The sequence below is a fragment of the Sander vitreus genome, chromosome 17 (assembly GCF_031162955.1).
Source record: "Sander vitreus isolate 19-12246 chromosome 17, sanVit1, whole genome shotgun sequence".
NCBI classification, from domain to species: domain Eukaryota; kingdom Metazoa; phylum Chordata; class Actinopteri; order Perciformes; family Percidae; genus Sander; species Sander vitreus.
Genome location: NC_135871.1, coordinates 12,797,414 through 12,821,879, shown reverse-complemented (window position 1 = coordinate 12,821,879; position 24,466 = coordinate 12,797,414). Strand labels below are relative to the sequence as shown.

Here is a 24,466-nt window from a genome sequence, read left to right as displayed (position 1 = left end):
GCAGTACTTATGTTGCACTTTGACATTTCAGAGGTCACCCCCTGTGAGGGTTCCGGTTCTTTGTTTTTTTTTAGTCAGTGCAACATCTGTTTATCACACTTTCTTCTCTCTCCCACACACTTTCTACTGCTCTTTCCCACTCTTCCTTCTCTGTCTTTCTTTAAAAGGATTGTGACCGGCCTGGAAGAGCGTGTATGACTATCTCCTGCAGTCTGGGCCCACAATTAAAAGAAGAAGCTTTGAGCATAGATATAAAACTTCTACTCAACACGGAAATTCTCAAGAGGGTAAAAAACATGTTTTAACAACTTGTTAAATTTAGTTGCAGGTTGTTGTGATTCTAATAACAACAGTAATCTGGCATCTCTCAACACACAGGATAGTTCCTCTGTGATCCAGTTTGTGACGAGGGGCAACGTGCAAGTCAATGACAGGGCAGTGGAGGTGCCAAAGGGCCTTCCAGAGGACATTTCTGTGAGTACATTATGAACTGTTAATTCACCATCAATACACAAAATGACTACATTGAACATCACAATCAAGAGATGTCTCACAGCTTCAGAGTGGCTGAAGCTAGGTTTTATTGTTTAAAAACTACTTAAAGCTGCTCTAATCAATATCTGTATATTAACAATTGGTCAGATGACCACAGGCTAAATTGCAGAACACAACTGCTACAGCTGGTAAGGCTGCTGTGTCTTGCTCAAAGGCAATGTGGCAAGGCAGATACAAATTGTGACTTGAATCCAGGCATGCTGATTAAAGGACAGCGTACTCACTACATGGCTCTGCCTGCAAAAATATATCAATACGCATATATATCTTTATCTTTAGATGCACAGTCCATGGTGCTGTGGTTAGACAATCCTTGAGCCGCTGACGTGAGCCCAGGGAACAGCTGGGGACTGTGACTATACTGTATGGTGGCACTTCTATCAGCATCTTTTCAGGGTCCTCAGCTGTGCTCAAGGACAGACCCTCCCCCCTCTGTTGTTTGCTGAGTGATTGAATGGCCCACCAGATCAGATGTGATGATTACATTGAGCACCCAGCATGCTCGCAGTGGGATCTCTCAAGTGATTAGGGTGCTGACCGGGGCTGCAGCCCTGCTGACCCTGAGCTTCAGACGTGCTCGGAAAATTCAGACCTGCTATGACCATGTCCATACCTTGCTGCTCTTTCAGCACTTAGTAAACACAGTTACATTTTCCCTCAGGATCCCTACTGGCTAGAGTATACACCAGAAAGTATGATTTGTGGTACCTGGTTATATCGCTCACAACAAGCCGACTGGTTGTCTGCAGAACGACAAGCTCACTTTTTTTATCTTCCGTGACATGTAAACAAACTGTTGTAAGTATGCAAGTTACAAACTTAGCATTTCAGAGTTGAATGAACTTCACATTCAATTACACATTCCTAGAATTAACGGATTGAAGTCAGAGTCAGCGAGCAATGACCAGTAGAGCTTTCATCTGTACTCACAAGCGCCTTGGTATGCAGAACAGAACAGTTAGATTCCAGAGCTCGGACGGAGTAAGGGGGAGGTGTTAATGTGGCAAACTATTCAACAGACTAATCTTCACTTGTTCGCTTGGTTTTGTCTTGGCTCACAGTTGGCGTCTCATGCCACATTTGTGTTCAAAGCCCATGCAATGAATTCCTCAGTCATTTCTGAAATGTTCCCACCATTGTTTGCACTAACAAATCACAAAAGATAATCTGACATTTGGGGGATTAAACATTATTTGCCTTTGTTTAAGATTCTTCGGAAATAAACTAATCTTTTTCATGATCCCAGTGAATGTGTTTTTTCCATTTAAGGCCTGAATGCTGACATTACAGCAGGCTGAGCTTTGGTGCAGAGTAATACAATATTTAACCCAAGTCAAACCACAGTTAATCCAGTGCAAATCAATTTTAGCAATCAAAGTTATTGGGTTGGCAATGACTCATATACAGAAGTATTAAATAGCTTTAAAGGGACTTTTTCAAAGTAAAAAGTCAAAATGTACTGTTTATTACAAATAAAAGTAATTGTAAATGTTAGAAAATTAAATAAGAATCAAAGTGCTAAATGGTTTAAAATAATTGTGTTTTTGTAAACTGACACTAATTCCTTTCATTGCAGTTATTTAAGTGAACTGAGTTTGCTGTCAGTGACAGATTATCCAGCCGGTCAGTGTTTACTCATGTCATGGGAAACAGTCTAAATAGCTTTTATTTATTGCGGAACTGGACTATTTTTTAAGAGTTGCCTAGCCTCCCGAGATAACTCAGAGAATCAGCCTCAATCTGGGCTTCAAGGAATCAGTTTAAAGGTATGATGCTCACAATTGAAAAAGGGAGTGGATGATAAATTATTTTGAATTGCACTGACCTAATAAGATGAATACTTGTTGGCATTAAACACATAGAGCAGTGCATTGTGAAACAGTGATGGTCAATGTTACTGACTAGTTCCTATGATGTTATTCATACCAGTGATGTTAGACAGTCGGAGCCAATGATGAACACCAGGACTAAGAGTCTACAGCCATGCTAGCGGCTCTGTGAAGCTGTACTAAAGCTAACGTCTGCATGCTAACATGCTCACAATGACAATGAGAACATGCTGCTGTTTACCATGTTCACCGTCTGTGTGTCAGCATACTAACAGTTACTAAGTAGCACTAAACACAAGGTACAGCTAAGGCTCATAGGAATAGGAATTTTGTTATAAACCAAAGTACTGGGCGGATTCATTCATTTAAACTGAGATGAAAAGTCAGGGGATTACCAAAGTAAGTTGGATTCATCCTCTGGAGACCATGAATGAACAAAATGTCATGACAATCTATCCTATTGTTAGATATTTCAGTCTGTACCAAAGGAGTGGACCGACTGACAGACTGACATTACCATCCAGATAGAGTCATGCTGCTTGCATGGCTAAAAATCATCACTTATTGTTTGAATGAAAATATGTTTTGCATATTTTGCATGGCTGTTTGTTACATGTAGGGTAAAGGTCACCATAACCACCTTGCCCTGCCCTGGGTGTGCACTAAACCCAGGCTGCAGTATTGACTTTCTTTAGAATTCAATAACATAAATAAAATTGTGTTTCAATGGATGTTGGTTGAAACATGATAGCGTAAAGTAAAAACTGATTCGGAATCTACATTGATTTTGACTGTTTTTGTGTGTGTGTGTGTGTGTGTGGGGGGGGGGGTTCAGCTAAAGCGACTGAATACAATGTGCCTTGGTTGTTGTTGCACAACATTGCATCATTAGCAGAACATGACTTAATGATTACTCTTGTGTTTCCCCCGTGTGTGTTGTATTTGAGCGTGACTCACTGACTGACTGATGTTGTGTTTCAGCTGGTGTTCGAGGCTCTCCACAGTCAAGAGCCGAGGGGTTACGTAGTTGGCTGGATCATCGCCATCAGTCTGCTGGTGGGAATCCTCATCTTTTTGCTGTTAGCTGTGCTACTCTGGAAGGTAACCAACACATATATTGTACAACACAGATGGTAATTGTTCATCTTACAGCACTAGTCACAAACTGCAATATTTTGCTGAAGCTTCAAGCTATAATAGTAAAAAAAATAGTTTGTCACAAACTCTTGTGTCACAGCCAGAGGCGCTGTGATTAAAGCATCAACACAGTATCCAGTTGTACAGAGACAGCTGGAAGTAAGGGAAGAGTTGGGAGTGAGAGCTTGCTTTGGGCCTTTAGCAACCATGAAAAGGACAAATCACAGACTGGACAATAATTCACACCATACCACTCACATGAAAGGAGAATCTAAAAGGGAAATGGCAATTAAACTGATGTCCAGAGGCCCTGTTACGCAAAACTCCTTTTCTTTTTCACTGCTTTATTTTCTACCGGGAATACCTCAACGAAACCTTGGAATGTTGGTCCTGGGATACATCCCCCCCCCCCCACCAACCCCCAACAAACCCTTGCCAAAATAAACCCCACTTACAAGAGCAGCACATGTCCTGTATTGCTCTTTTCAGGAAATGCCTGAGGAGAGTACAGGTCTGTATCAATAAACTTTAGTAGTAAGACGCAGATAGATGAATGGAGTCGTAGAGAGGGGCATCATCCCAGTGTGGCTGCTTTGTTTAGATACACACCAAGATTATACTGCTCTCTCCATCCTTTCATATGTCATTTATTTTACACTTGGTCGTTAAATGTAAATTAGAATCCAATATTACTTTCCTAAAGAAACAACACATTTCTGCAGGGGAAATTCTTGAATTGCTTCTATTCATACTGGTGTTCTTTTTGTGGTTTTAGCCTATTAACTTCAAATTGTGTATATTTTACCGTACTGCTGGCCATTTTTCAAAGCATTCCATGCCATGATGTTTTAAATTGATTTCCTCCCTCCCAAACATCCATTGTTACAAAAGTTACAAAAAATAAAAAATAAATGTTGCCGTTCTGCAGCTGAATCTCATAAGCCAAACGGAGCCAAAAATGTAACTACTTCCCAAAGACTTGCAACACGACAGAATAAGACTCTAAAGGGGTCATTCTACCGTGTTATGAGACATGACAACATACATTTGACAATTAATAAAGCTAACTAAATGTTCACAGTATCTATCATCGGACCAATATTGATTTAAAAAAGTTGTAAAAAAAATTTTTTTTACCATAAATGCATAACACTAACAACATTTTTATAAGAATCCCTTAAATTTAGTATATAATTTAGAATATAATCAAGATATGCATTGAGAATACATTTTAAGGTTAAAACATACTAATACTAATAGTATTATGAGGTGATAATATCTGCAAGTGTTTCTTTTTTAAATAATCACCTCAAGAGAGTAAAATCTACCTTAAAAAGTTATGATATTCTTTGAAGAATTGTCAGCGGTGATATACAGTGTGTGATTTGTAGTTAATAAGATCAAATAATGCAAAACCACAGATTTTCCATTCCTGTAGTCAGATCTGAGAACACCTTGCACAGAATGCACCTTACTAACCTACTAACCACTTTTTTGTTCCTCTCGTTTTTTGACAGATGGGATTTTTCCGTCGCCGCTACAGAGAGATCATTGAGGCTGAAAAGAACAGGAAGGACAGTGATGAAAGCTGGGACTGGATGGAAAAGAACCACTCAGATTTGTAGTGGGGGGTCCCACAGGAGCCAATGAGATTAGGGATTGGGTCAGGAAGGATCCAATAGCACGTGGTCTCGCAGCCCTGCCGCCCCAATGGCACCAGGCCCTTCAGTCTTCCATATGTGGAAGAGAAGAATATTCTCCATATTTTTTGGAGACTTGATTTTTTTTTTGTGGGTGGGGGTCCAGGAAACAGGCTTTTGAGGTGACAGTGTGTTGCCAGAGGACACTTGCTGTGGAATTCAGCTAATCTCAAAGGAGGTAACTCCCAGCCATCAGCCAGCGAGAGCGGAGCTGTTGATGGAGACCTACATCCGTACGGGGATGTGGAGACGGCATGAATACTGGTGGACAACAAACCCTCAGGGCTGTGTTACATAGCAAATTTATTTTTATACATACACTTTAAGCCATATTGTATAAAACTGGGCTTCGAGAAGAGATCGGGTGTTGAAGGTCCATTATAAACACACTGTATCTACAGTATGTTTTCCTAAAAGCACTGATGTTTGATAAGAATGAATGCCTTGGCTCCATAGCTTTACTTTTTATGCCAAAGATATGTCCTGTATAGTATATGATTGGAGACTTTTGTATTTTCAGTTCTTCCTGGGAGTGAAAGATTGTGTCTTTTCTGTACTATTTCCGGCTTATGAATATCTGTTCTACACATCTGACTCCCCCTCCCTCCCACATAATCAGCCAGAGTTGATTCTGTTTTAGACCCCCACACACAGTGATTAAAACGCTGTGTCCTTGTGTCATCCGCTAATGTTGTCTCAGAGGCGCTGAGGGCCCAGTAAAAGTGCTCTCTGAGTTCATTAGGATCTAGTTCAGGATGTGGTAAACAACCGCACTGTAGAGTTATCTCTATTAACACTTTCTTTCTTTGCCATGTTTCCTTTATTATCCACACCTGAAATACAGGGGTTGTGAATTATACCATTCACATTTCAAGCCTTGTGACTGTCCATAAGCATTCCATTTGTCATGGTCTGGCTTTTATTTGAAGGTGATAAAAGTGGATGCAACAAAGTGATTTTGTAAGATAGAAATTTGACTCTTTACTCTCTGCAGTGCTTTGAATAAAGAAAATGCTTTGAAAGTGCAATGTGCATTAGAGGGAATTATCTGAAGCTCCTTTTGCAAGGAACTATTGCTCAGGTATGCAGCTGACTTTTTAGGTGGACCCCCAAAGGTTTCCTGGTTCAAGTGAAGACATGAAATACTGTAAGATATGATTCACTATAAGTCATGACACACAACCTGATCATGATTTATTTCCAAAACCTTTCCAGACTTCACCTAAGCCAACCATATTTAATTTTACTATTATGTTATTAGGCTTTGGGTCTTAGCATGAAATATGAGCTACATTACTCTCCACGGTCAGATGAAAGTCTGCGATGGGAGTCCACCTACAGTCATTTACAGGGGCCCATGGCATGAGTAATGCCCTAAAAATAGGTGGGAATGTGCTGCACTCAATCACTGCACATAAACGAGCTCTTTGGGACTCATGGGAAAAGCTCATTTTAAGTCAACATGGAAGAATGTCAGCTCCCTGAAAATCTGCCACTATTTCAGTTCACAGCTCCTCAGTACTACATTTGTTTTACCCCACATGTTTTTGAGAATCTTTTTAAAGCTGGGTTTTATTGTGAATGAAAGTTTGCAGAACACAGTGAATTCAATTTTCTATTAAATGTCCCCAAAGAAGTATGAATATTAACTATGTTACATTTGTTCATTGTGAAATAACATGAAGAATTTTTTTTTTTTTAATTATGCTCCAAAAGAGAAGTTTTGATGTCAATTTTGAAGAATTTATCAATGACAATTCATTTATAATTAATATTTTAAAACAGATATGTTAACCAGAATCAGATTTAAACGTGCAATGCCAAGAACAAAAACTATATTTTAATGTTTCACATTTCAGTGCTAAGACACTTTATGGCTCACAATGATCGCTTGGCTCTATTTTGTGCTGTATGAATCTGTTATTGATCTGATACACTTTATTTTACCATTTAATTCCACTGGCATGACGGCATATACTGTACACATTCACGTCTTCCCTGCATCTGTTAAACCGATGCTACACCTGTATGCAGAGAAACCGACACTTGACATTTTTTGGTAAATTTGAACTGTGATGGTTATATTTTGTTGTGTATGTTTGTTGTCACCGTTAATCACACCGTTATTTGTTTTTTGTTGTTGTTGAGTATACTACTGTCACTGAATATCATTTCCATTATAGTGTGCTGTATATGTTTGATGTTTAAAGTCATGTTGGAACTGTATATTTATCTGTTGATAAATTTTAGAGTGAAATTTCATGGCTCTGTATGCTGGTTTTGTCAACATGAGTCCAGTGTGGTTGTTGGTTGGTTCATTTTTTTTTTTTTTTAAAGGTGTGTGGTGCTCTCTGCTGGCTGCTTCGCTCACAATGTACAGACAAATTCTACATAAACAACTACATATTCAAAGTCTTTTGAAAACTCTTTAGTAGGTACTGTATATGCAGTAATATTTGCTTAAACGCTGAGTTTTCAAAACAGCAAAAACTGTATTTTCACTCTAAGGGTCTAACTTTTTATTGCTTACAGTATGTATGTGCATCCTAGAGCTGAAACGATTAATCGATTAACAGAAAATTAATCAGCAACCCTTTTGTTGATCAGTTTGTCATTTTATAAGCAAAAATGCCAAGCATTCTCTAGTACCAGCTTCTTGAATATGGGGATGTGCTGGCTTTTACTGTTTTATCAATGTGAATTACATGTGAGTGGGCTTTGTTTGGATACAATTAGCACTTTGAAGCTGTCATCTCAGGAAACTGGAAAATTTCAAATACAGGCATTTTTCATTTTTCTTTCTGATATATTACTGGAGGTGGATTTGGCAAAAGTGGGCCACTTTTTAACTATTTTAAGCAATTCAACGTTTTCTATATCTACTAAATTAATGACAAAGAAAATGTAAATAACATTTTAATCAATTATGCTTCAGTCAACTGAAAATACAAAAACTTTTTAAGTTCAACCATGCCCACAATGACGATGTCACAAAATTTCAGGATGAAAAAGTCTTAACTGGCAAAGCTTTCATTTTTCATTTCATTTCAAGCTTTCATTTTTCTAAACCCACTCGACTAAACAATCAATAGTCAAAATAATGATTGAGAGAATAAATGATAAAGAAAATGATATTTAGTTGTAGCATATAGTACATTCTGCCTGCAGGAGCAGTGCCTCTGCAGGTTTGCATACACAATATGTTAAGAAAGAAAGGCAGCTAATCACTCTTTATACCTGGTGAGATTATGTGTGTTTAGTCAGATGACCCCCAGTTGCTATGAAACACTGACACCGAGCACAAGTTCCTTGGTGGAGCACAATTAATTATTAATTCAGCTAAAACAGTGAATACAGCAGGAACACCACAACAAATGCTCACTTTCTTTTGACCAGGGAGACTCACTCTGCTCACTATGTCCTCTTTGTTTGATCATGGGTTGATCAGGACTGCGGCAGTGGAGCAGGTGGTCGCACCAATGGCAAGTCATTTATGCCACTTGGTGCTGCTGTGTGACAGCGCAGTGGAACCTGAGCAGTTCAGCCAGCTGGAGGGTGCAGCTCAGGTTGTGGCTAAAGCTACTGAGAACATGGCAGCAGTTGCCTCCAGGTATGTATACAGTGTGAAGTTTACTGAGGTAAAGAAGAGACTGACATTTGTTACGTTTTATCAGATTAACCCCAAGCTCTTTACTTCCAGGCAAATAAGTGACACGGAGGATGAAGTTTTGCACATGGAGATGTCGTCCCTGTTGGAGTCAGTCACTGTGTCTGGACAACATGTGCTGCTAGCAGCCCAGAAACTCAGCATCCAGCCCAGTTTGACCGAGCACAAAGAGGAACTCATCACTGCATCACAAAGCGTCTTCCTGGGAGTAGTCAAAGTAAAGTATGATTTTTTTTTCTCCTGGTTTAAAAGGTGGCTCCAAGTATGTTACTAAATATACCGTTTAATATAAGAATTTAAACATAAAGAGAGATAAGGATGAAGGAACGGCTGCAGACACTGACTGATTAAAAGCAAAGAAAGGTTCCAATAGATTCATCTTCCACAGCTGCATTTTCTTTTTACTTTCCCAGAGGTTTCCTTAAATGGGAATACTACTTTACACATCGAGAGGCCAAACTGCTGTTTTAAGATTTACACCTGAAATATCAGCTATTCATCCATGATCCTTGGCCTAAACGTCCAGTGTTGTTAGAAATAACAATTTAAATTTTGTAAATTTGTGAGAACAGTGAACTTTTTCCAATGTTAGCTGTTAGTTTTTATTGTCATAATATTGTATTACTTTACAAGAAGCTCTACACAACGTTGTGAAAAACTCTTTTTTTTTCTCTTTGGTAATGGGAAATGCTCTCTTGATCTGCCAAAACTATTTTAGCACACTAGAGTATCATATTTGAATAAAGCAATTTGTGCAATTTAAATTTCAACATGTTCTGCAAACAATAGCTCTTACTGTCACAGGCACATTCAAGCTTTGTATCTCTTTGTTGACCAAGGTTTAGGAAGAGATTGCAAAATGATCTGGGACTTCTGTCTTAACCCATAATTGCTATAATATTATGCTCTCGCAGTGCAATACAAGTCAATTTATATACAGTACTTTTGCACCACAATGGCAAAAGAACTTTTTCAGATCATCAGTTTTTGATTTATGTGCACACAAACCTAGTTTTCATTTCTAGGTTTTACATTTAACCATTACATTTGGTATCATTGCATGACTAGGTTTTGATTTGTTTTGCCCATAGAGGATTATGTGTGAAATATAAACTAAACAATACTAGCAGCTTAACATGAGGCTGTGCGCTAATGTCAGCATGCTAACATGCTCACATTGACAATGCTAACATGCCGATGCTTAGCAGGTATAATGATTACCATGTTCTCCATCTTAGCTTTGCGTGTTAGCATGCTAACATTTGCTAATTAGCACTAAATGTAAAGTTACAGCTGAGACTGATGGAAATGTCATTAGTTTTGCATGCATATTGGCATTAACCAAAATATTGAGCATATTGAAATGTTCACCTGATCATGGCGCTATCTGAATAATTTGGGGGACATGAATGTCTAAACCAAATTCCAAGTCAATCCATCCAACAGTTGTCAAGACATTTCACTAAAAGCCAAACATGTCAACATTGTGGTGGAACTAGAGGGAAAGTCAGAGGATCACCAAATTCAGTAGGCTTCATCCACTGGTGACTATGAATGTTTGTACCATATGTCATGACAATCTATCAAATAGTTATTGAAATATTTCAGTCAAAATGGTGGACTGACAGGCCTACATTGCTCTCCACAGTTCAATGCCACTAGTGTGGCTAAAAACAAACAAAAAGAAACTGCAGTAACAAGCACCCTTATCTGTCTCTCTGCTCTTAGGTTCTGTTAGTGGACGACGATGCTACTGTCAGGAGGGTTGTAGCTGCTGCTGATGGAGTTTTGGAGTGCCTCTCCGAGCTTGGCTTCGCCTCAGACATCAAGTCTCTACTTCAATCGTTCCAGGTGTTTTCTGAGGCTCTGCTTCTCCTTAACAGTCTGACAGTGGAGAGAGCAAATGCCTTACAGGACCCCAGACAAATGAAACAGCTTCTTGATTCATTGGAGACCCTGAGAAGGTGCATCTCCATGCTGCACACAGCCATGTGCACAACCATCAAACACCCTACAAGCGAGCAGGCACAGGCAGCAAAGAGGTACATTCTGGACAAGGTGCAGAGCACTGTGAGTGACATTATTATAACCCTGAAAAGTGAATGCCATGGTGGATCACTGGGTCCTTGTGGGTTTTACACAGGGAGGCAGAACAGTCTGTTGCAACTACTTGCTAGTTCCCCTACCTCATCAATCCAAGGCAGTGGTTTTGACAGCCTGGTGAGAGATCTTGTGTTTCACTGCATGGTTGTGGCAAACTCTTCTCGTAGAGAGTTTCAACAAAGAGTGGTGGGTCATTGTCGTCACATCCTGCAGTTCTGGTCAGACATAAAAAGGATTTTAAAGTCCTCAGAGGATGATTCTGAGCAGGGCCTTGAGAGTACCTGCACTTTGTTGGTGCAGCAAATCCAAATGCTTGACGAAGCTTTGATGACTACTGTACTTTATCAAGTCTTGGACTCATTTCTGACAGCATCTTCTACAGTTGAGGAACTTTTAAGTGTGACGAGACAGATCCTGGTTGCACATTCTTCTACAGAGATGGATCTGAACTTTATTCAGCCACTAGTTGAGGACTTCATATCTTTCACTGATAGAATAATCCAAGTGGCGAATTTTATCTCAGCTGTGGCTGTTGATGCAAAGAGTTTCGAGAATGTGGAGAACTCACGTGTATGCCTCACAAGACTTAGAGCTCGGATCGCATCTCTTTCACTGGAGCTGGCGGATAATTCAATGCAAACTGTCCAAAAGCTTCATGAGGTGTGTCAACAATGGGAGGAGGAGACTGGTCAGCTTCAGGATGCTCTCGGTGATGTAATGGATGTGAGGGAGTTCACCAGTCTTGCTATTGACGAGGTTGTCAATGATCAGCATGGATGTGACGCAGCATACAGAGAACAAAACTATAAGCTGTTTAACCAACATGCAACACACCTTATTTGTCACATGAAGCTGGTGGTTCAGTCAGTGAGGAGGCACTTGGACAGAAGTGATAACCCCATCTACAGGAATGGCCTCCTGGTCCTGCTGAAAAAGGTACAGTCATCTCGAACCAAAGTGGGTGAGTCAGTCAGAGACATGCTTTTCGGTTCCACTCTAAATGTGGAGGTATATTCTACTTTTACAGATAATGTTTCCATGGCTATTCAGCACTTTAAAGTGCTCAGAAAGGGGCTGGACGGCCAACAGCATCCACATCTCCTGAGCCCGCTGCGAGAGGGGGCACGTCAGCCTGAAATCTCACCATCATGTCTACCAGTCAAAGACACCTGTGAACTGAACCTGGATCATATGCTAAGAGGCTCTCCTGTTTTGGATATGAAGATGGATTCCCAAACTGAACAGGAGGAGGAGCACTCAGATGAGGAAACCATAGAAGCAGAAATGGCTCATAAATATGACATCAATGATTTAAAGCTCCCAGCTGTCTCTGATGTGCCCAAACTGATCTACAAGCCTCTTGAATTTGACCTTTTACCCCTCTTGTATGAAGTTGTGACTGTGACTAAAGGGAAAGATGTGACAGAACTCAACCGGGCCTGCACTGGTGTTCTTGAGATGTCAAACTGTTACGCTCAAGCCGCGAAGGAAGCCTTGGCCATTGTTGATGCGGTCGATTGTCAGACGTTGGAAAGTTTTAGAGCAGAGCTTGTATCACTGACTCCGCTGCTCGTCCAGACAGCTCAAGAGACGGCGATGAGCTCAGCGATGAGCACAGAGAGCATCTACAAACACAGCACACAGTTTACTGACCTTATTAACAACACTCGAAAGGTTTTACTGCCAGTAGCCGGAACCTGGTATCATACTGTTTACACTGAGCTGCAAAGAAATCTGCCAACAATGGCAGCCACTGTTACACAGCAACTGAATGAAGTGATGACTTTATGTGCTGACGTGGTCCAGCTCTTAACATCGTCTGATTTAATCATTCAAAGTGACGGTCAAGAAACATTCAGCATTTTACACAACAAGCTGAACAAAGCCCAGAACAACACAAAGTATCTGGTGGAGTTTTCCACCTCATTGAAAGGACAGGTAGACCAATTAGAGGGACACTGTATCCTCTGGGGCCTGTCTATTCAGATTTTACTGAACTCTCTTGATAAGATTTTGGGAACATCAACTGCAATGAACCAGTTGAGCCCTCAGAAACAGCTATCAGTGTTGTCTGAGAACTCGCTTCGAATTCAAGAGGCAGCAAGGCTAACCAGCCTGAATTGTAAAAGTGCATACAAATCAAAACAGTTAATAGGATACCAGGATGAACTAAAAACCCTGACTGAAGCCTATCTCAAAGCTGCCGAAGAGCTCGACATAACGCTAAGTGTGATGCAACTTGCAAAATCAGAATTCTTTCAGAGACATCTTTTGATTAAAATGAGAGTGCTTTCTGGGCATTTAAGCAAAGCAAATACGAATTATGACACAGCACTTCAAAATATTGTCAGCATTGCTTATTTTGCTGCTGAACACTTTAGGGAGAACAACACAGACGACGCCGAGCAAAAATTTGACAGTGCAGCTCAAACACTTTTTGAAAGTCTAAAACCTGCGACCAAAAGAGTCGAGGACTGCTTACACTTCATCCGCGACCCGCGTGCCCGTTCTAACCTGAGGTCTATCAACGACCACCTGTCTTTTCAGATCTCAGATATAATCAGCAGGGCGAGGCTCATGATAGAGACTCACTACATTTGTGACACACTCAGTCTGGATGTACAGATACAGTGCTGGTCAGCCAAAGCTCACTATGTGGTGGAGGAGATCAGGAAGCAGGATGGGATTCACCAAGAGGCTAAAGAGCACATCATGGCTGGTCTACAGGGCAGAAGACCTGATGATATCAAAGAAGTGGAATTTCCCTCTGACAAGGCAATGACACCCTGGCAGAAAGGCAACACAGATGCTGCAGAACTAAATGTGAACATGGCAGCTGTTGCCAAATATGGACCTGGAAATATGGAAAAATATGTAGGTATCTCATGATTAACAACATTTTTTAAGTTCAGTGATTCCTTTATTTCTCAAAAATTACATCCCTATTTTTCTCTGTAGGATGGTGTCCAGTCTGGCGCATACAAAGAGGCTCCTTCGCTGACCTACACATCCCTTTTTTTAAAGCAAGAAAGTGACAGCTGGGATCCCCAGGACAACAGAATTGTCCAGGTGACCAGGAAGATGGCTGACACACTATGCTACATGACTCAGTACTTGAGGAAGAAAGGCCCAATACCGGTAATGACCACCAGAGGGCACTTTACTGCCTTGATCTTTATATTTGCAGGCACCCTCATCCAAAATCATTCCTTTTTTTCAGAATAAAGAGGCTTTTGTCAATGCAGCCAAAGATGTTATCTCAAACTGCCAATCAGTAACTCAGTTTATCAGAGTTATTGCCAACCACTGCCTGGATAAACAGTGTACGGTTGAACTCTCCCTCATAGTGGAGCAGATTCTCACCATCACCAACCAGCTCAACATCATCTCCAGGTCAGAAGAGTGTAGACATAAATCACACACTGGAAACTAAGCTAGACAAAATATAAAAGGTAATGAGACAGATGTTCTTCATGTTTACTTAGTGTCAATGCTGTAACACCTGGGTGCAAATCATCTGATGAGATCCTGGTGAAGAACACACAAAATCTACTCCAGACAGTCTTGCGTGGGGTCCATGCTGCAGAGACAGCCTGCATTACAGTAAATCTAACATCAAAAACAAATCTGTAATGATATGAGGTCTTCTCCGTCTATAGATATGATACAGCTTAAACTCTCTGTTATGTGAATTGTTTCCTAGGCCATTAAAGCTGCAAAATGACTCTCTTGTTCCAGGGTTTGAAGCAACCTGAGCCAAACTCAGATGGTGCAGAGGCTACAGCCTTGTGTTTTCAGTGGAGGAGGAAGCTAGAGATCCATCGAGCCCAGCAGACCTCTAACCCAGAGACCGATGAGCTGGGTTTGAGGAAGACCTCATCCCACCCTGTAGCACCCAGTCTTGCCCCACCAGTTGGCTACAAGTGACCACTAACCCCTTTAAAACACAAAGTAGTATTTAGTTTCTCAAGAAATAAGAATTGATGTTTTCTATTTGTTATAACAATGTGAAACCCACTCAACCCTTAGAGGGAGCTTTTCACAGACACGCTCAAGGACACTTCAGCAAGGTAGATGACATAAACTATTTTGTATTTGTATTGTTTAATCTCTTTATTTCAGTTATTCATAATAAAATCACTGAAATGTGCTGAGCATATGTGTTGTTAAATTGTCATTCAGTATTATTACAACCATAACCACCAAACTGAAAAGCATTCTTCATTAAAACACTTAAAAACAGACTGTACACATAATACAAAATAGGCAATTACAATGTGAATTATGAAAATGATAAAAGAAAAAGTACATAGCTTAGTTTCAATCCAACATGGCTCACTCATCTTAACAGACACAGAATGGTCAAATAATACAAACTGCTGAGCATTATGCCACCATAAGCCCACAACATTCACCCTTTGAACAGAATTAAACATGAAACATAGTCATAAAGGTCATATTTATATTATATATATATATATATATATACACATATATATATACACATATATATATATATATATAATTATATATATAATATATATATATATATATATATATATAATATATATATATATCAATCAATGCAGTGTGACCAAGATAATATTTTCTCTCTTTGTATAGTACACTTCTTTCCTATTCTGTAAACAAGTGAAAGACAGTTAACCTGCTATTTACAAGCTTGTCAGCACTAACTGTTTTAAGGAATGACAACGAACGAAGAATCAAATTAGGTAACCAATATTAATTCACTCTATTAGCAGTCATTACCGCCGGGTTATCCTCAAAGTATTTAGGCCACTAAAATGAAAAAGGTCCAACAATGTACAAAACACAAACTGAATAGCAGACATGTTGCAAAATTACACTTTTTTTCTCAGCTAAGCAGATAACTGTCTCATATTGTGTAGAGAATTTCATTTCTGTTTTGATTATCTGACCTGATCAGCGTGACAAATCACAAACTCAAATCAGGGTGGTTGGTAACAAATATAAATATTCAAGAAAACATCTGTTGACTTATTGTGAAAACAATAGCCCTTATCAAAAAAGTGAGCATGAACATAAAGATATATTAATATAAAAAGTGTCTTGCAATAAATAAGGAAATATAAAAATTCAAACTCAAGGGAATTCTTATTGTTTGAACGATTATTCAGCATTATCTCTCTGCATGTAGTGAGTGAGTGAGTGAGTGAGTGAGTGAGTGAGTGAGTGAGTGGATGATCTTTTCTACAGGGTGTAATGCCTGGAATGAACCCATATGGGTCAGTCCTTAGTAAAAGCCATACAAGTTAACATAATTTCTTTTTTTATGATTGTTTAAAACATATATGAAAATTACACAATGATAAAAGACCTTAACATACAAACTTTCAAAAACACATATTTCTGCATTAATATGATTCTGTCAAAAGTAACTATACACTGTGTCTGTGCACATATCTAGCATCATCTCCATACTGACAAATGTGTGGCGCACTAGATAGTATGTGATTCTATACAGGATCATTTATATACAGAAATAAATAGGTTAATGTGAAGCTAAATAAAGATGAATAGACACGTTTCATCAAAATACAAATCTTCTGCAACTTTATATATATATATTTCTGTTTACTGACAGAAAGGGGAAGCAGTGGGATCAAAAGTCTTGAACACATCTTTAAGTGTCCTGTCGTCTGCCTCCTCCTCTGGGTCGTCATGTTTTGGTTCTTCCTCCATGTTCTCCTCCTGCTCCTTCTTTACCTCTTGCTTCTTTTCCTCGGCCTCTTCTTGTGCTCCTGTATAGTTCTGTCCTCCTAGTTTGGCCTGCCTGGGGTCAGTGTACTGGGGTCGGATCAGCCCGGCCAGTGCCTGGATGGGGAGGTTATGAACTGCAGGGGGTTTGACTGGTGAGGCAGGAGTCACTGTGGGAGAACTGGAAGGTGGATGCTGGTCTGAGGCAATGTCTGTGCTTTTGACTTCTTCAATAGAGCCACTTCGCTGGGTTGGAGAGAGTGGCGGAGTATTGTCTTTCTTAGCTACGAGTTTCAAAATCGGTGTCTTTTTGGGAGTCTCTGCTTGCTCCTTCTGAGCCTGCTCCGTTTGATTACGAGGATCGTACAGGCTGATGCCCCCAAGGATTGTAGTTGGACTCTCTAGCCCTCCACCAGAGGATGCCAAGCGAGGGGCATAAGGTGGCAGCCTCTCAGGCTCTGGCTTCACTTGGACAGCATGAGGAGAGGAGCTAGCACTGGCCTTCTGTAGTCTGGGGTCCACAACTCCTCCCCCAGAGGAGGGCACTTTCTGACCCAGCAGCTTGGAGTCCAGACTTCCTGTACGCTTGAGTCTGGGGTCCAGAGTCTTCTTCTGGCGTGGATCTACAGGTCTTTCAATGGAGGACCGAGATTCTAGAGATCCAGAAGGTAAACGACTCATACGTTCCTTCAAGCGTGCAGCTACCAGTCTGGGGTCAATTGGTGGAGGGCTAGAGACGGGGGGATGATCAGGTAGGCTTGTTCGGTTCATCTGAGCGTCTGCAATTAGGGGTGGAAGGGGCAGGTTGATTGAGTGTTCCTGTTTGGGCACCAGGGAAGGGATGAGGTCCTCAGGGGCCCACACCACTGTCTGAGCGAAGGCTGGCCGCTGGAGCAGGATGTCCACCCGGATGTGGCTAAACTGCTTTAACTGGCAACGAGGGTCCCGCAGTACCACATCAGAGATGGCATCTAGAGGGATAAGAACAGCTTTGTCCCTGAGCTCCCTCTCTCCTTCATCATCCTCATCTCCTGTAGGAGGCTTCTTAGGAACGGAGTGGCTCTGCTGGCGGTAAGAACTAGGCTCCATTGGTCTCATCTTCCTGGGGTCTCTGGAGAACCGTGGGTCCGCAGCTCCATCGGACTCCTTTTTCATATCTGGGGGTCGCTGTCGCGGGTCTGTCTTCACACGGGGGTCACTGGGTGGGGCCTTCACAAGCCGAGGGTCACCCAGTGCTGGAGCAGCTGGGGCAGCCTGGGGGGGCTTGGAGTGAGACTGCTGCATCTCATTCTGCTTCTTGAGAGATTTAAGGATGGAGGAAACACAGCTCCCATCCTCCTCGTCGCTTGAGTACCAGTTTGTAGTTTCATCTGTAAAAAAAAATCATATTTAAATGTTTGGTCTCTCAGAGCATATTATAAATTGTCTGTGTATCAAAACCTTGTTTTACTGAGGCGTTTGGATAATTCACGGTCTTTTCACCTCTTTCCGTTTGTCCATTTCTCAAGGGGGTTCTGGGTTTTACTTGATCTTAATCAATTCAGCAAAACCTGCCTTTTGCCCCTTGGCACTTACCTCTGTTTGCATTGTTATCATCCTGGCCCTCTGCTCTCTGTGTCTCACTTCCCTGTGGATGTGAGTCTTGTTGTTGTAGTTGCTGCTGCTGTGTCAGGTGTAAAAAGATGGCCTTCTGTACAGCTGGTGGTAAAGACTGCAAGTGTGACTCTGCACCTGTCTGCTGTTGGAGGTTCTGCATGAAGGCCAGACTAGGGTCTACAACATTGAAAATAAAACAATTTCAGTTACAGTTAAAAGATAATTAGCTAGGTAATTATGATAACGATATTACTATAACACTGACCTCCTTGTGGGCCCATGGCCTGGTTTCGGAGGAAGTTGCTGAAGAACTCTACTGGGTTCTGACCCAACGATGGAAAAGGGAAGAGACTTTGCAGCATCTGTATATCTGGTATGGGAGGGAATGGAGGCCTCTGCATATTAATCTGAGGGTTGATATTGGGTCGGTTTCCATGAAAAGGTGGAGGTTGACCAGGGGGGATTGGTGGGTGCATTGGAAATCCGTGTGGTGGGTGCTGTCCTGGGGGGCTCTGTGGCATGGGTGGTCCAGTGGGGTGACCCATGGGAACAGGTGATCCAGGTGGAGGAATAGGAGGAGCAGAGAGGCCTGAAGGCACCATACCTCCACTCTGCGTGTCCTCTGAGCCTCCGCTAAACGAATTGGTGCCTTCACCTTGATTCTGGGAGAAGTTGGATCCACTGAAAAATAATGTGCAGAATTAGGATGAGAATAAACTTTTAAGAGTTTGATTTTGAGTTTGATTACAGATGATTTTGGTTACCTCAGACTTATTTTTTGTGCCAAGTCTACAGTAGGTTGAACCTTGATTTCAAACAGGGAGGGGATCTTCTTCCCCGCTTGGCCACAGGCTCCATCTGTAGGACTGCTCTGACCAGGAGTGGGCAGCAACCCCACCCCAGGAGGAGGCTTCGGAAGTGGGGCGATGCCCTGCTTTCTCAGATCCTCCAGCTCCAACTCGTCCTCGCGGGCGTTCTCCTCTTCGGTGTTAATTATCTGATACATGAGTCCCAAGCAGAAATAAAGACAATTAGAGCTGAGAATCTTTTGGCATAGAAGAGTAAAAAAAAACTTGTTTGTATGACTTTTTGTCATACCTTATCAAGCAACCCTTTGGTCACATCGTTCAAAGCCTCGTGGGAGAATTTGCAGTTGTCCCCTTGATAACATTTGGCTCCAGTATGAAAGAACTTGCACGGGTATTCATGTGCAATCACAGGTTAAGGAACAGCACTAACTAAAAGGTGTAATGAGATTTCACTTAATTATGCGATGCAATTACACAAATGTAATTAAAAATACTCGTTGTCATTAGTAAAGGATATTGTGCATGTATATGCAATTATCTCCTTTACTGCAGTATCCTTGGAGGTAAAATTTACAAAGTTCCTTTTTCTTATCTGGTACGACAAGCTCGTGTTCAAACTTGCACTGTTCCCCCTGTATGAAGAACAAAAAATGTAATCTGTGTTTATGATTTTAAAAATATTGCAGCGCACATTGTTAAAGCAAGTAAAATAACATTGGTATACCTTGATGCATCGACCCTCCAGAAAATACTTGCAGATGTATCTACCGTTGTGTTCGACAGTGTGCTGATTGATAAACTCTTTGCTCATAATTGGCCGTTTCTTCTGAAAACCGGAAATTTTTCCTTCCTGTGTCACAAAATAAACAAGATGTGGTCTTAGTTTTGTCTTTTACCCCCAACTAATGTAAAAATATGCAAATTACATATGATGCAGACACTAAAAATATATACAGTACTTCAGCTTGATTCCCCATGATGACTAATATAATAACTGTAACTAATGTAATTGTTAGGGGGTGTTATGTAAAAAAACGTCAACATGTAATGAACATTTATAGTTCATTATATAATAACACCCGCATTATGTAATAATCTGTCCCATTTTGTAATAAAAACCCTGAACGCAATATATAATACGTTTAATGATGAAAGGTAATACTAATCTACTGAATAAATAGTATATTTTTGAAATAAATTTTGAGTCACCATGATTCATGATTCACAATGAAGACATCCATTTCGGTTGGTTATCACATAATGCACCATACTACATTTTCGTTAAAAACCCCAGCATTTTGTTAAGAACCGCCGCATTATGTAATCATTTATTACAAAATGCGGAGAAATTGATTACATATTGATTTCAGGTTTTTATTACAAAATGTGGCAGATTATTACATAATGCGTTGTTACAGGTGGCAGGCTGTAGAGTATTATATACTTCTAAAATAATATATAATACTAATTAATCTGGTTAAATGTTCAGAAACACACGTACCGGTACCATGTCTTCCATGCCCTGGTCTCCTCCTCGACCTCGTCCCCGTCCTCCCCAGGGTTTGCCTTTAAGCTTCTTGTTCTTGTTAAGCATCCCACGTCCTCTTCCTGGTCCACTCCCTCGGCCCCTTCCTCTCTGCCCAACTTAAAATGACATTTTAGAAGAAGTGATCAAACATAAAACAGATACATTTCTACAGGAATGATCTGTTACGAAAAGTGTTTGAATTCGAAAAGCATTCATACACTGCTGCTGTTTCATCCCCCTCATGCTTCCTCTCTTCATCTGGTCATTAGCATGGCGTCCTCTTCCCTGACTCTGGGAAATTGTATCTTTTGACTGTTGATACTCGGACATGTCACCTTCGTACTCATCCTCCTCTTCATCATAGTCATACTTGTCATCACTGTAGTCGCTGTATTTGTCAAAATCACTGCTCTTGTGCGGCGGGGACTTCTGTGAGTTGCCATGGCCTCCCTTTGAATCCCGTCCATGCTGCCAGGTCAACAGTCAAAGAGAAAAATGTCAGACAATAATGCCTTTAGGAATATTAAGCAGCACCATGCCAGTGGTGGTGAACTCACCTGAGAGGACTGGCCATCAGATCCCTGGCTCTTACGGTTTTTGGGTCTTTCTGCTCGGTCGTAGTCAGAGTCATAACTGTCGGAGCTGGAGCTGCTGGAGGGGGAGTGGTGCTGAGAATAACAAAGGAAAAACACAACATTAAAATGAATTATGAATTAGTCTAAGTAGTTGACGTGCATGCCTTCATTGCTGTAGCAGTAAGAGATGTTATAGCATCTTACTTTCTGTCTGTCACGCCTCCTTCTTTTAGACCTTCTCTTCTCTCTGGTCTTTTTGTATCTTTTCCTGGAGTGCCTGTGAGTCTTCTCTTCTTTCTCTTTTTCTTTAACTTTGTCTTTTTCCTTTTCCTTCTCTTTGTCTTCATTTACCTCTGTAGCCTCTTTGTTTTCCTCTTCAATCCCAATCCCTTCATCATCTATTTCTCCATCTTCCAGTTCACCATCCTCTCTAAAAGAGTCAGTACAGGGAGTATAAGTGTATGGGTTTATATACTGTATTTTGTCAGTCTCAGGCTTATTCAAATGTTTTCATATCATAAGTAAAACCAGAATCCCCCGCTGTAATAACTTCATAAGAAATAAAACATTGAATTATACTAAAACTGTCATAATGTATTTTCCCTTCATTTGAAGCAAATTACTAAATATCATGCCAGTTTCCAATACCGTTTCCAATATGCCCTGAGCCTTTCCTGTACTAAAAACATCCTGTCAATAATTCAAGGCTAAGGTTTGATTTCCTGTGAACCAGCGTGTAGTTATTTCATGAAAGCCAAATTAAATTCAACCTCAGGTTGATTAAAATTCATGAAAACCTCTGATTTCTAGAAGCAAGGTTATTCAGTTCATTTACATAATAACAGCCTGGGGTCAGAGATGAGTGGTTCAAGTATGATTTAGGCACACATACCTTTTGAGAAAAAGGTCTATTATCACTGTCTGATTTAAAAATCAAAATGGCAAACATATGTGGATGGAATTTCAACAAAAACAGTGTAGTTCATGTTTAAAGACACCTCTGTTACTGTTATGATCAGTATGTAAGCATAATTTGGGTTTGCTGCAGCACCCATGACCCCTGTGTGTCTGCAGAGGAGTTGTTACTGAAATATGACTGAGCCGGTGACCAGGTGAGTACTTCATACACGCTGCTTTTATAATCTGTTATGTTTCAGACAGGGACGGTAAGGGTACATTTAGTTGGTTATAACACTACAGCTTGGCAGTTAAAAGCAAGCTTTTATAACACCTGGTCCACATTTAAAGTTATGACTGGATCAGCTGTGATTCAAATTTCTAGATTTGGAATCAACACATATTGTATTGTACTAGATGGACAATACAGAGCAAACTGTATTTCATTTAAAAGTATATATACTGTTCATATACTGTATTTAATTCCAATGTTAATATTTTTTTCATACCATGTATTGTCAGCTGCTTTAAAAATAGAATGCAGGCAGGAGCATGAAACAAAAACACCCTAAAATGGAAAGAATGTCCACCCACTGATCCAGGTCTGTTTTCACAGACACCAGCTACCTCTTCCTCTGACACCCATGCAGATCAGGCTTCAACCTGACACCCTCCACATTCAAAGCCACTATGATACTGTACCTAAACTTCATTTTTAATCCGCTTAAAGAGGCAGAGACCTCAAAATTCCATATAAAACATTTACCAACTTGTTGCATATGATTGGGGAAAACTGGCATGAACTACTTTTTTTCTGCTTTGACATTTGACCGTAGTCATGTAGCTAACTAAAGATTGATAACAAATGTAGGAAAATACCTAATCACTGGTAGAATACTGTGTATAAGGATGGTATATATATATATATATATATATATATATATATCCCAGCATAACTATTCAACGTGTATAAAAACATTTATTTTCCAGTGAGACCATAATTCCAGTAACACCATAAGGCTCAATAAAACCACAATCCTCCTTATTGAGCCAGTGCACTCATATTTGAGTTCCTATTGGAATAACATGACTTTTCTGACCCATTTTAAGACTGGTCTATCCATGTAATAGAAAAAGCAGATGCCCAGAGTGAGGCATGAAGGTGTAAAACAGGGATAGGCACACCTTCAATAGCTGGAGAATACACCAGATTTTGCTCCAAACAAACAACACTACATCAGCTGTTTCCTCTTCTTTGCTTGAACTTGTGTTAGGCAGGGAAACCACCTGGTGAAATCGTTGGTTTGACACCAGCAAACTCTTGGCCCTCTCTGTTTACATGGTCTGACAGCCCTGGAAGGACTAGAGACCAATCACAAGGACACAGCCGTGGTTTGCATCCAGCAGAAGCACATAACCTCAACCCTGCATGAACCCTGTCTTAGCAGTACTGCCAGGTGCCCGGTAGGGGGAGTGCAGTACGAGGATGGGCGTGGCATTTACATCATAGTCATTTGCATAGCCTCCTGCAGATGGCAACACAATGAAGCCATGAATTCATCCCAGTACCACAACAACACAAACAATGAGGTCTGCTATCTTGCATGGAAATGATCATAAATGAGTCTTCTCGACACGGTGATGGGACACCTAGGCTACTTGGACAGCGTTATTCAATTGCACCAAAGAGGCATGCAAAGATTTTTGAGGGGGAAAACCGTGGACTCTAATCCCTTCAATTCATGGTTAAAAAAAAGAAAACAGTAACACAAGCATGTAGACCCACAGCACTGAAACGCACAGATGAGCGTATTAAGAATTGCATAAGAATGTTACTCGACCTTTCATCCCCTGCAAGCTCAGAGTCTGTCATGTTTTTGTCAAGAACAGGGGCTGGGGGACTGGAAACAAGGCTCACAGAAGCCATTGGAAAACGGATCTGCCTCCTTTCTCTCCGGTACAAGAGTGAATTAACTCAGTCACTCAAGGAGACGTTGGGTTGTGAGAAATGCTGGACGATTTCAGACTGGAAAAAAACTCACGGTGTTACATGTCTCGACAGAGACAGTAAACAGACACTTTCCTCTTTCATATCAATGACGTTTTAACTCTGTGAGCACAGCTTGATACCCCGCTTTGCTAATGTCCCGTCGGTTGACAGCTGCCATGGTGAAATAGAGGAGACGGAGGGAGAAACAAACAGAAATGTAACCATGTTCGTTGATTTCAGCATCTTCATAGGATTTCTCAACAGGGACATCATCTCAAAATGGCTTCTGACGTCTGCAGCACATTCCTAGATCATGTATTCCTCCACGTATATATATAGTC

General features: G+C 40.7%; 2 protein-coding genes across 3 annotated transcripts in view; one reads left to right on the top strand and one right to left on the bottom strand.

The window, feature by feature from the left end:
• The window catches only part of itga9 (integrin, alpha 9), a 49,939-nt gene extending 42,456 nt beyond the window's left edge, over nt 1-7,483 (top strand). The window contains exons 25-28 of one of the 2 annotated variants that reach the window (XM_078273231.1): nt 168-287; nt 379-474; nt 3,366-3,485; nt 5,039-7,483. In XM_078273231.1, the coding sequence (XP_078129357.1) occupies nt 168-287; nt 379-474; nt 3,366-3,485; nt 5,039-5,146 (444 nt within the window). In that variant the 3' untranslated portion in view covers nt 5,147-7,483. Of the gene's footprint in view, nt 1-167; nt 288-378; nt 475-3,365; nt 3,486-5,038 lie in introns of those variants that run through there. The other variant, XM_078273232.1, reaches the window with a different exon arrangement.
• Nucleotides 7,484-15,550: 8,067 nt separating this feature from the next.
• Nucleotides 15,551-24,456, bottom strand: zc3h6 (zinc finger CCCH-type containing 6). Its single transcript, XM_078272762.1, has 12 exons — nt 23,977-24,456; nt 21,443-21,668; nt 21,221-21,331; nt 20,882-21,131; nt 20,637-20,779; nt 19,860-19,985; nt 19,653-19,767; nt 19,425-19,534; nt 19,091-19,323; nt 18,592-19,007; nt 18,306-18,503; nt 15,551-18,100 (listed from the first exon to the last, which is right to left on the bottom strand). Exons 1-12 carry the CDS (start codon nt 24,060-24,062, stop codon nt 16,608-16,610), a joined length of 3,507 nt encoding a protein of 1,168 aa, XP_078128888.1. The 5' UTR covers nt 24,063-24,456; the 3' UTR covers nt 15,551-16,607.
• Between the last annotated feature and the right edge of the window lie 10 nt (nt 24,457-24,466).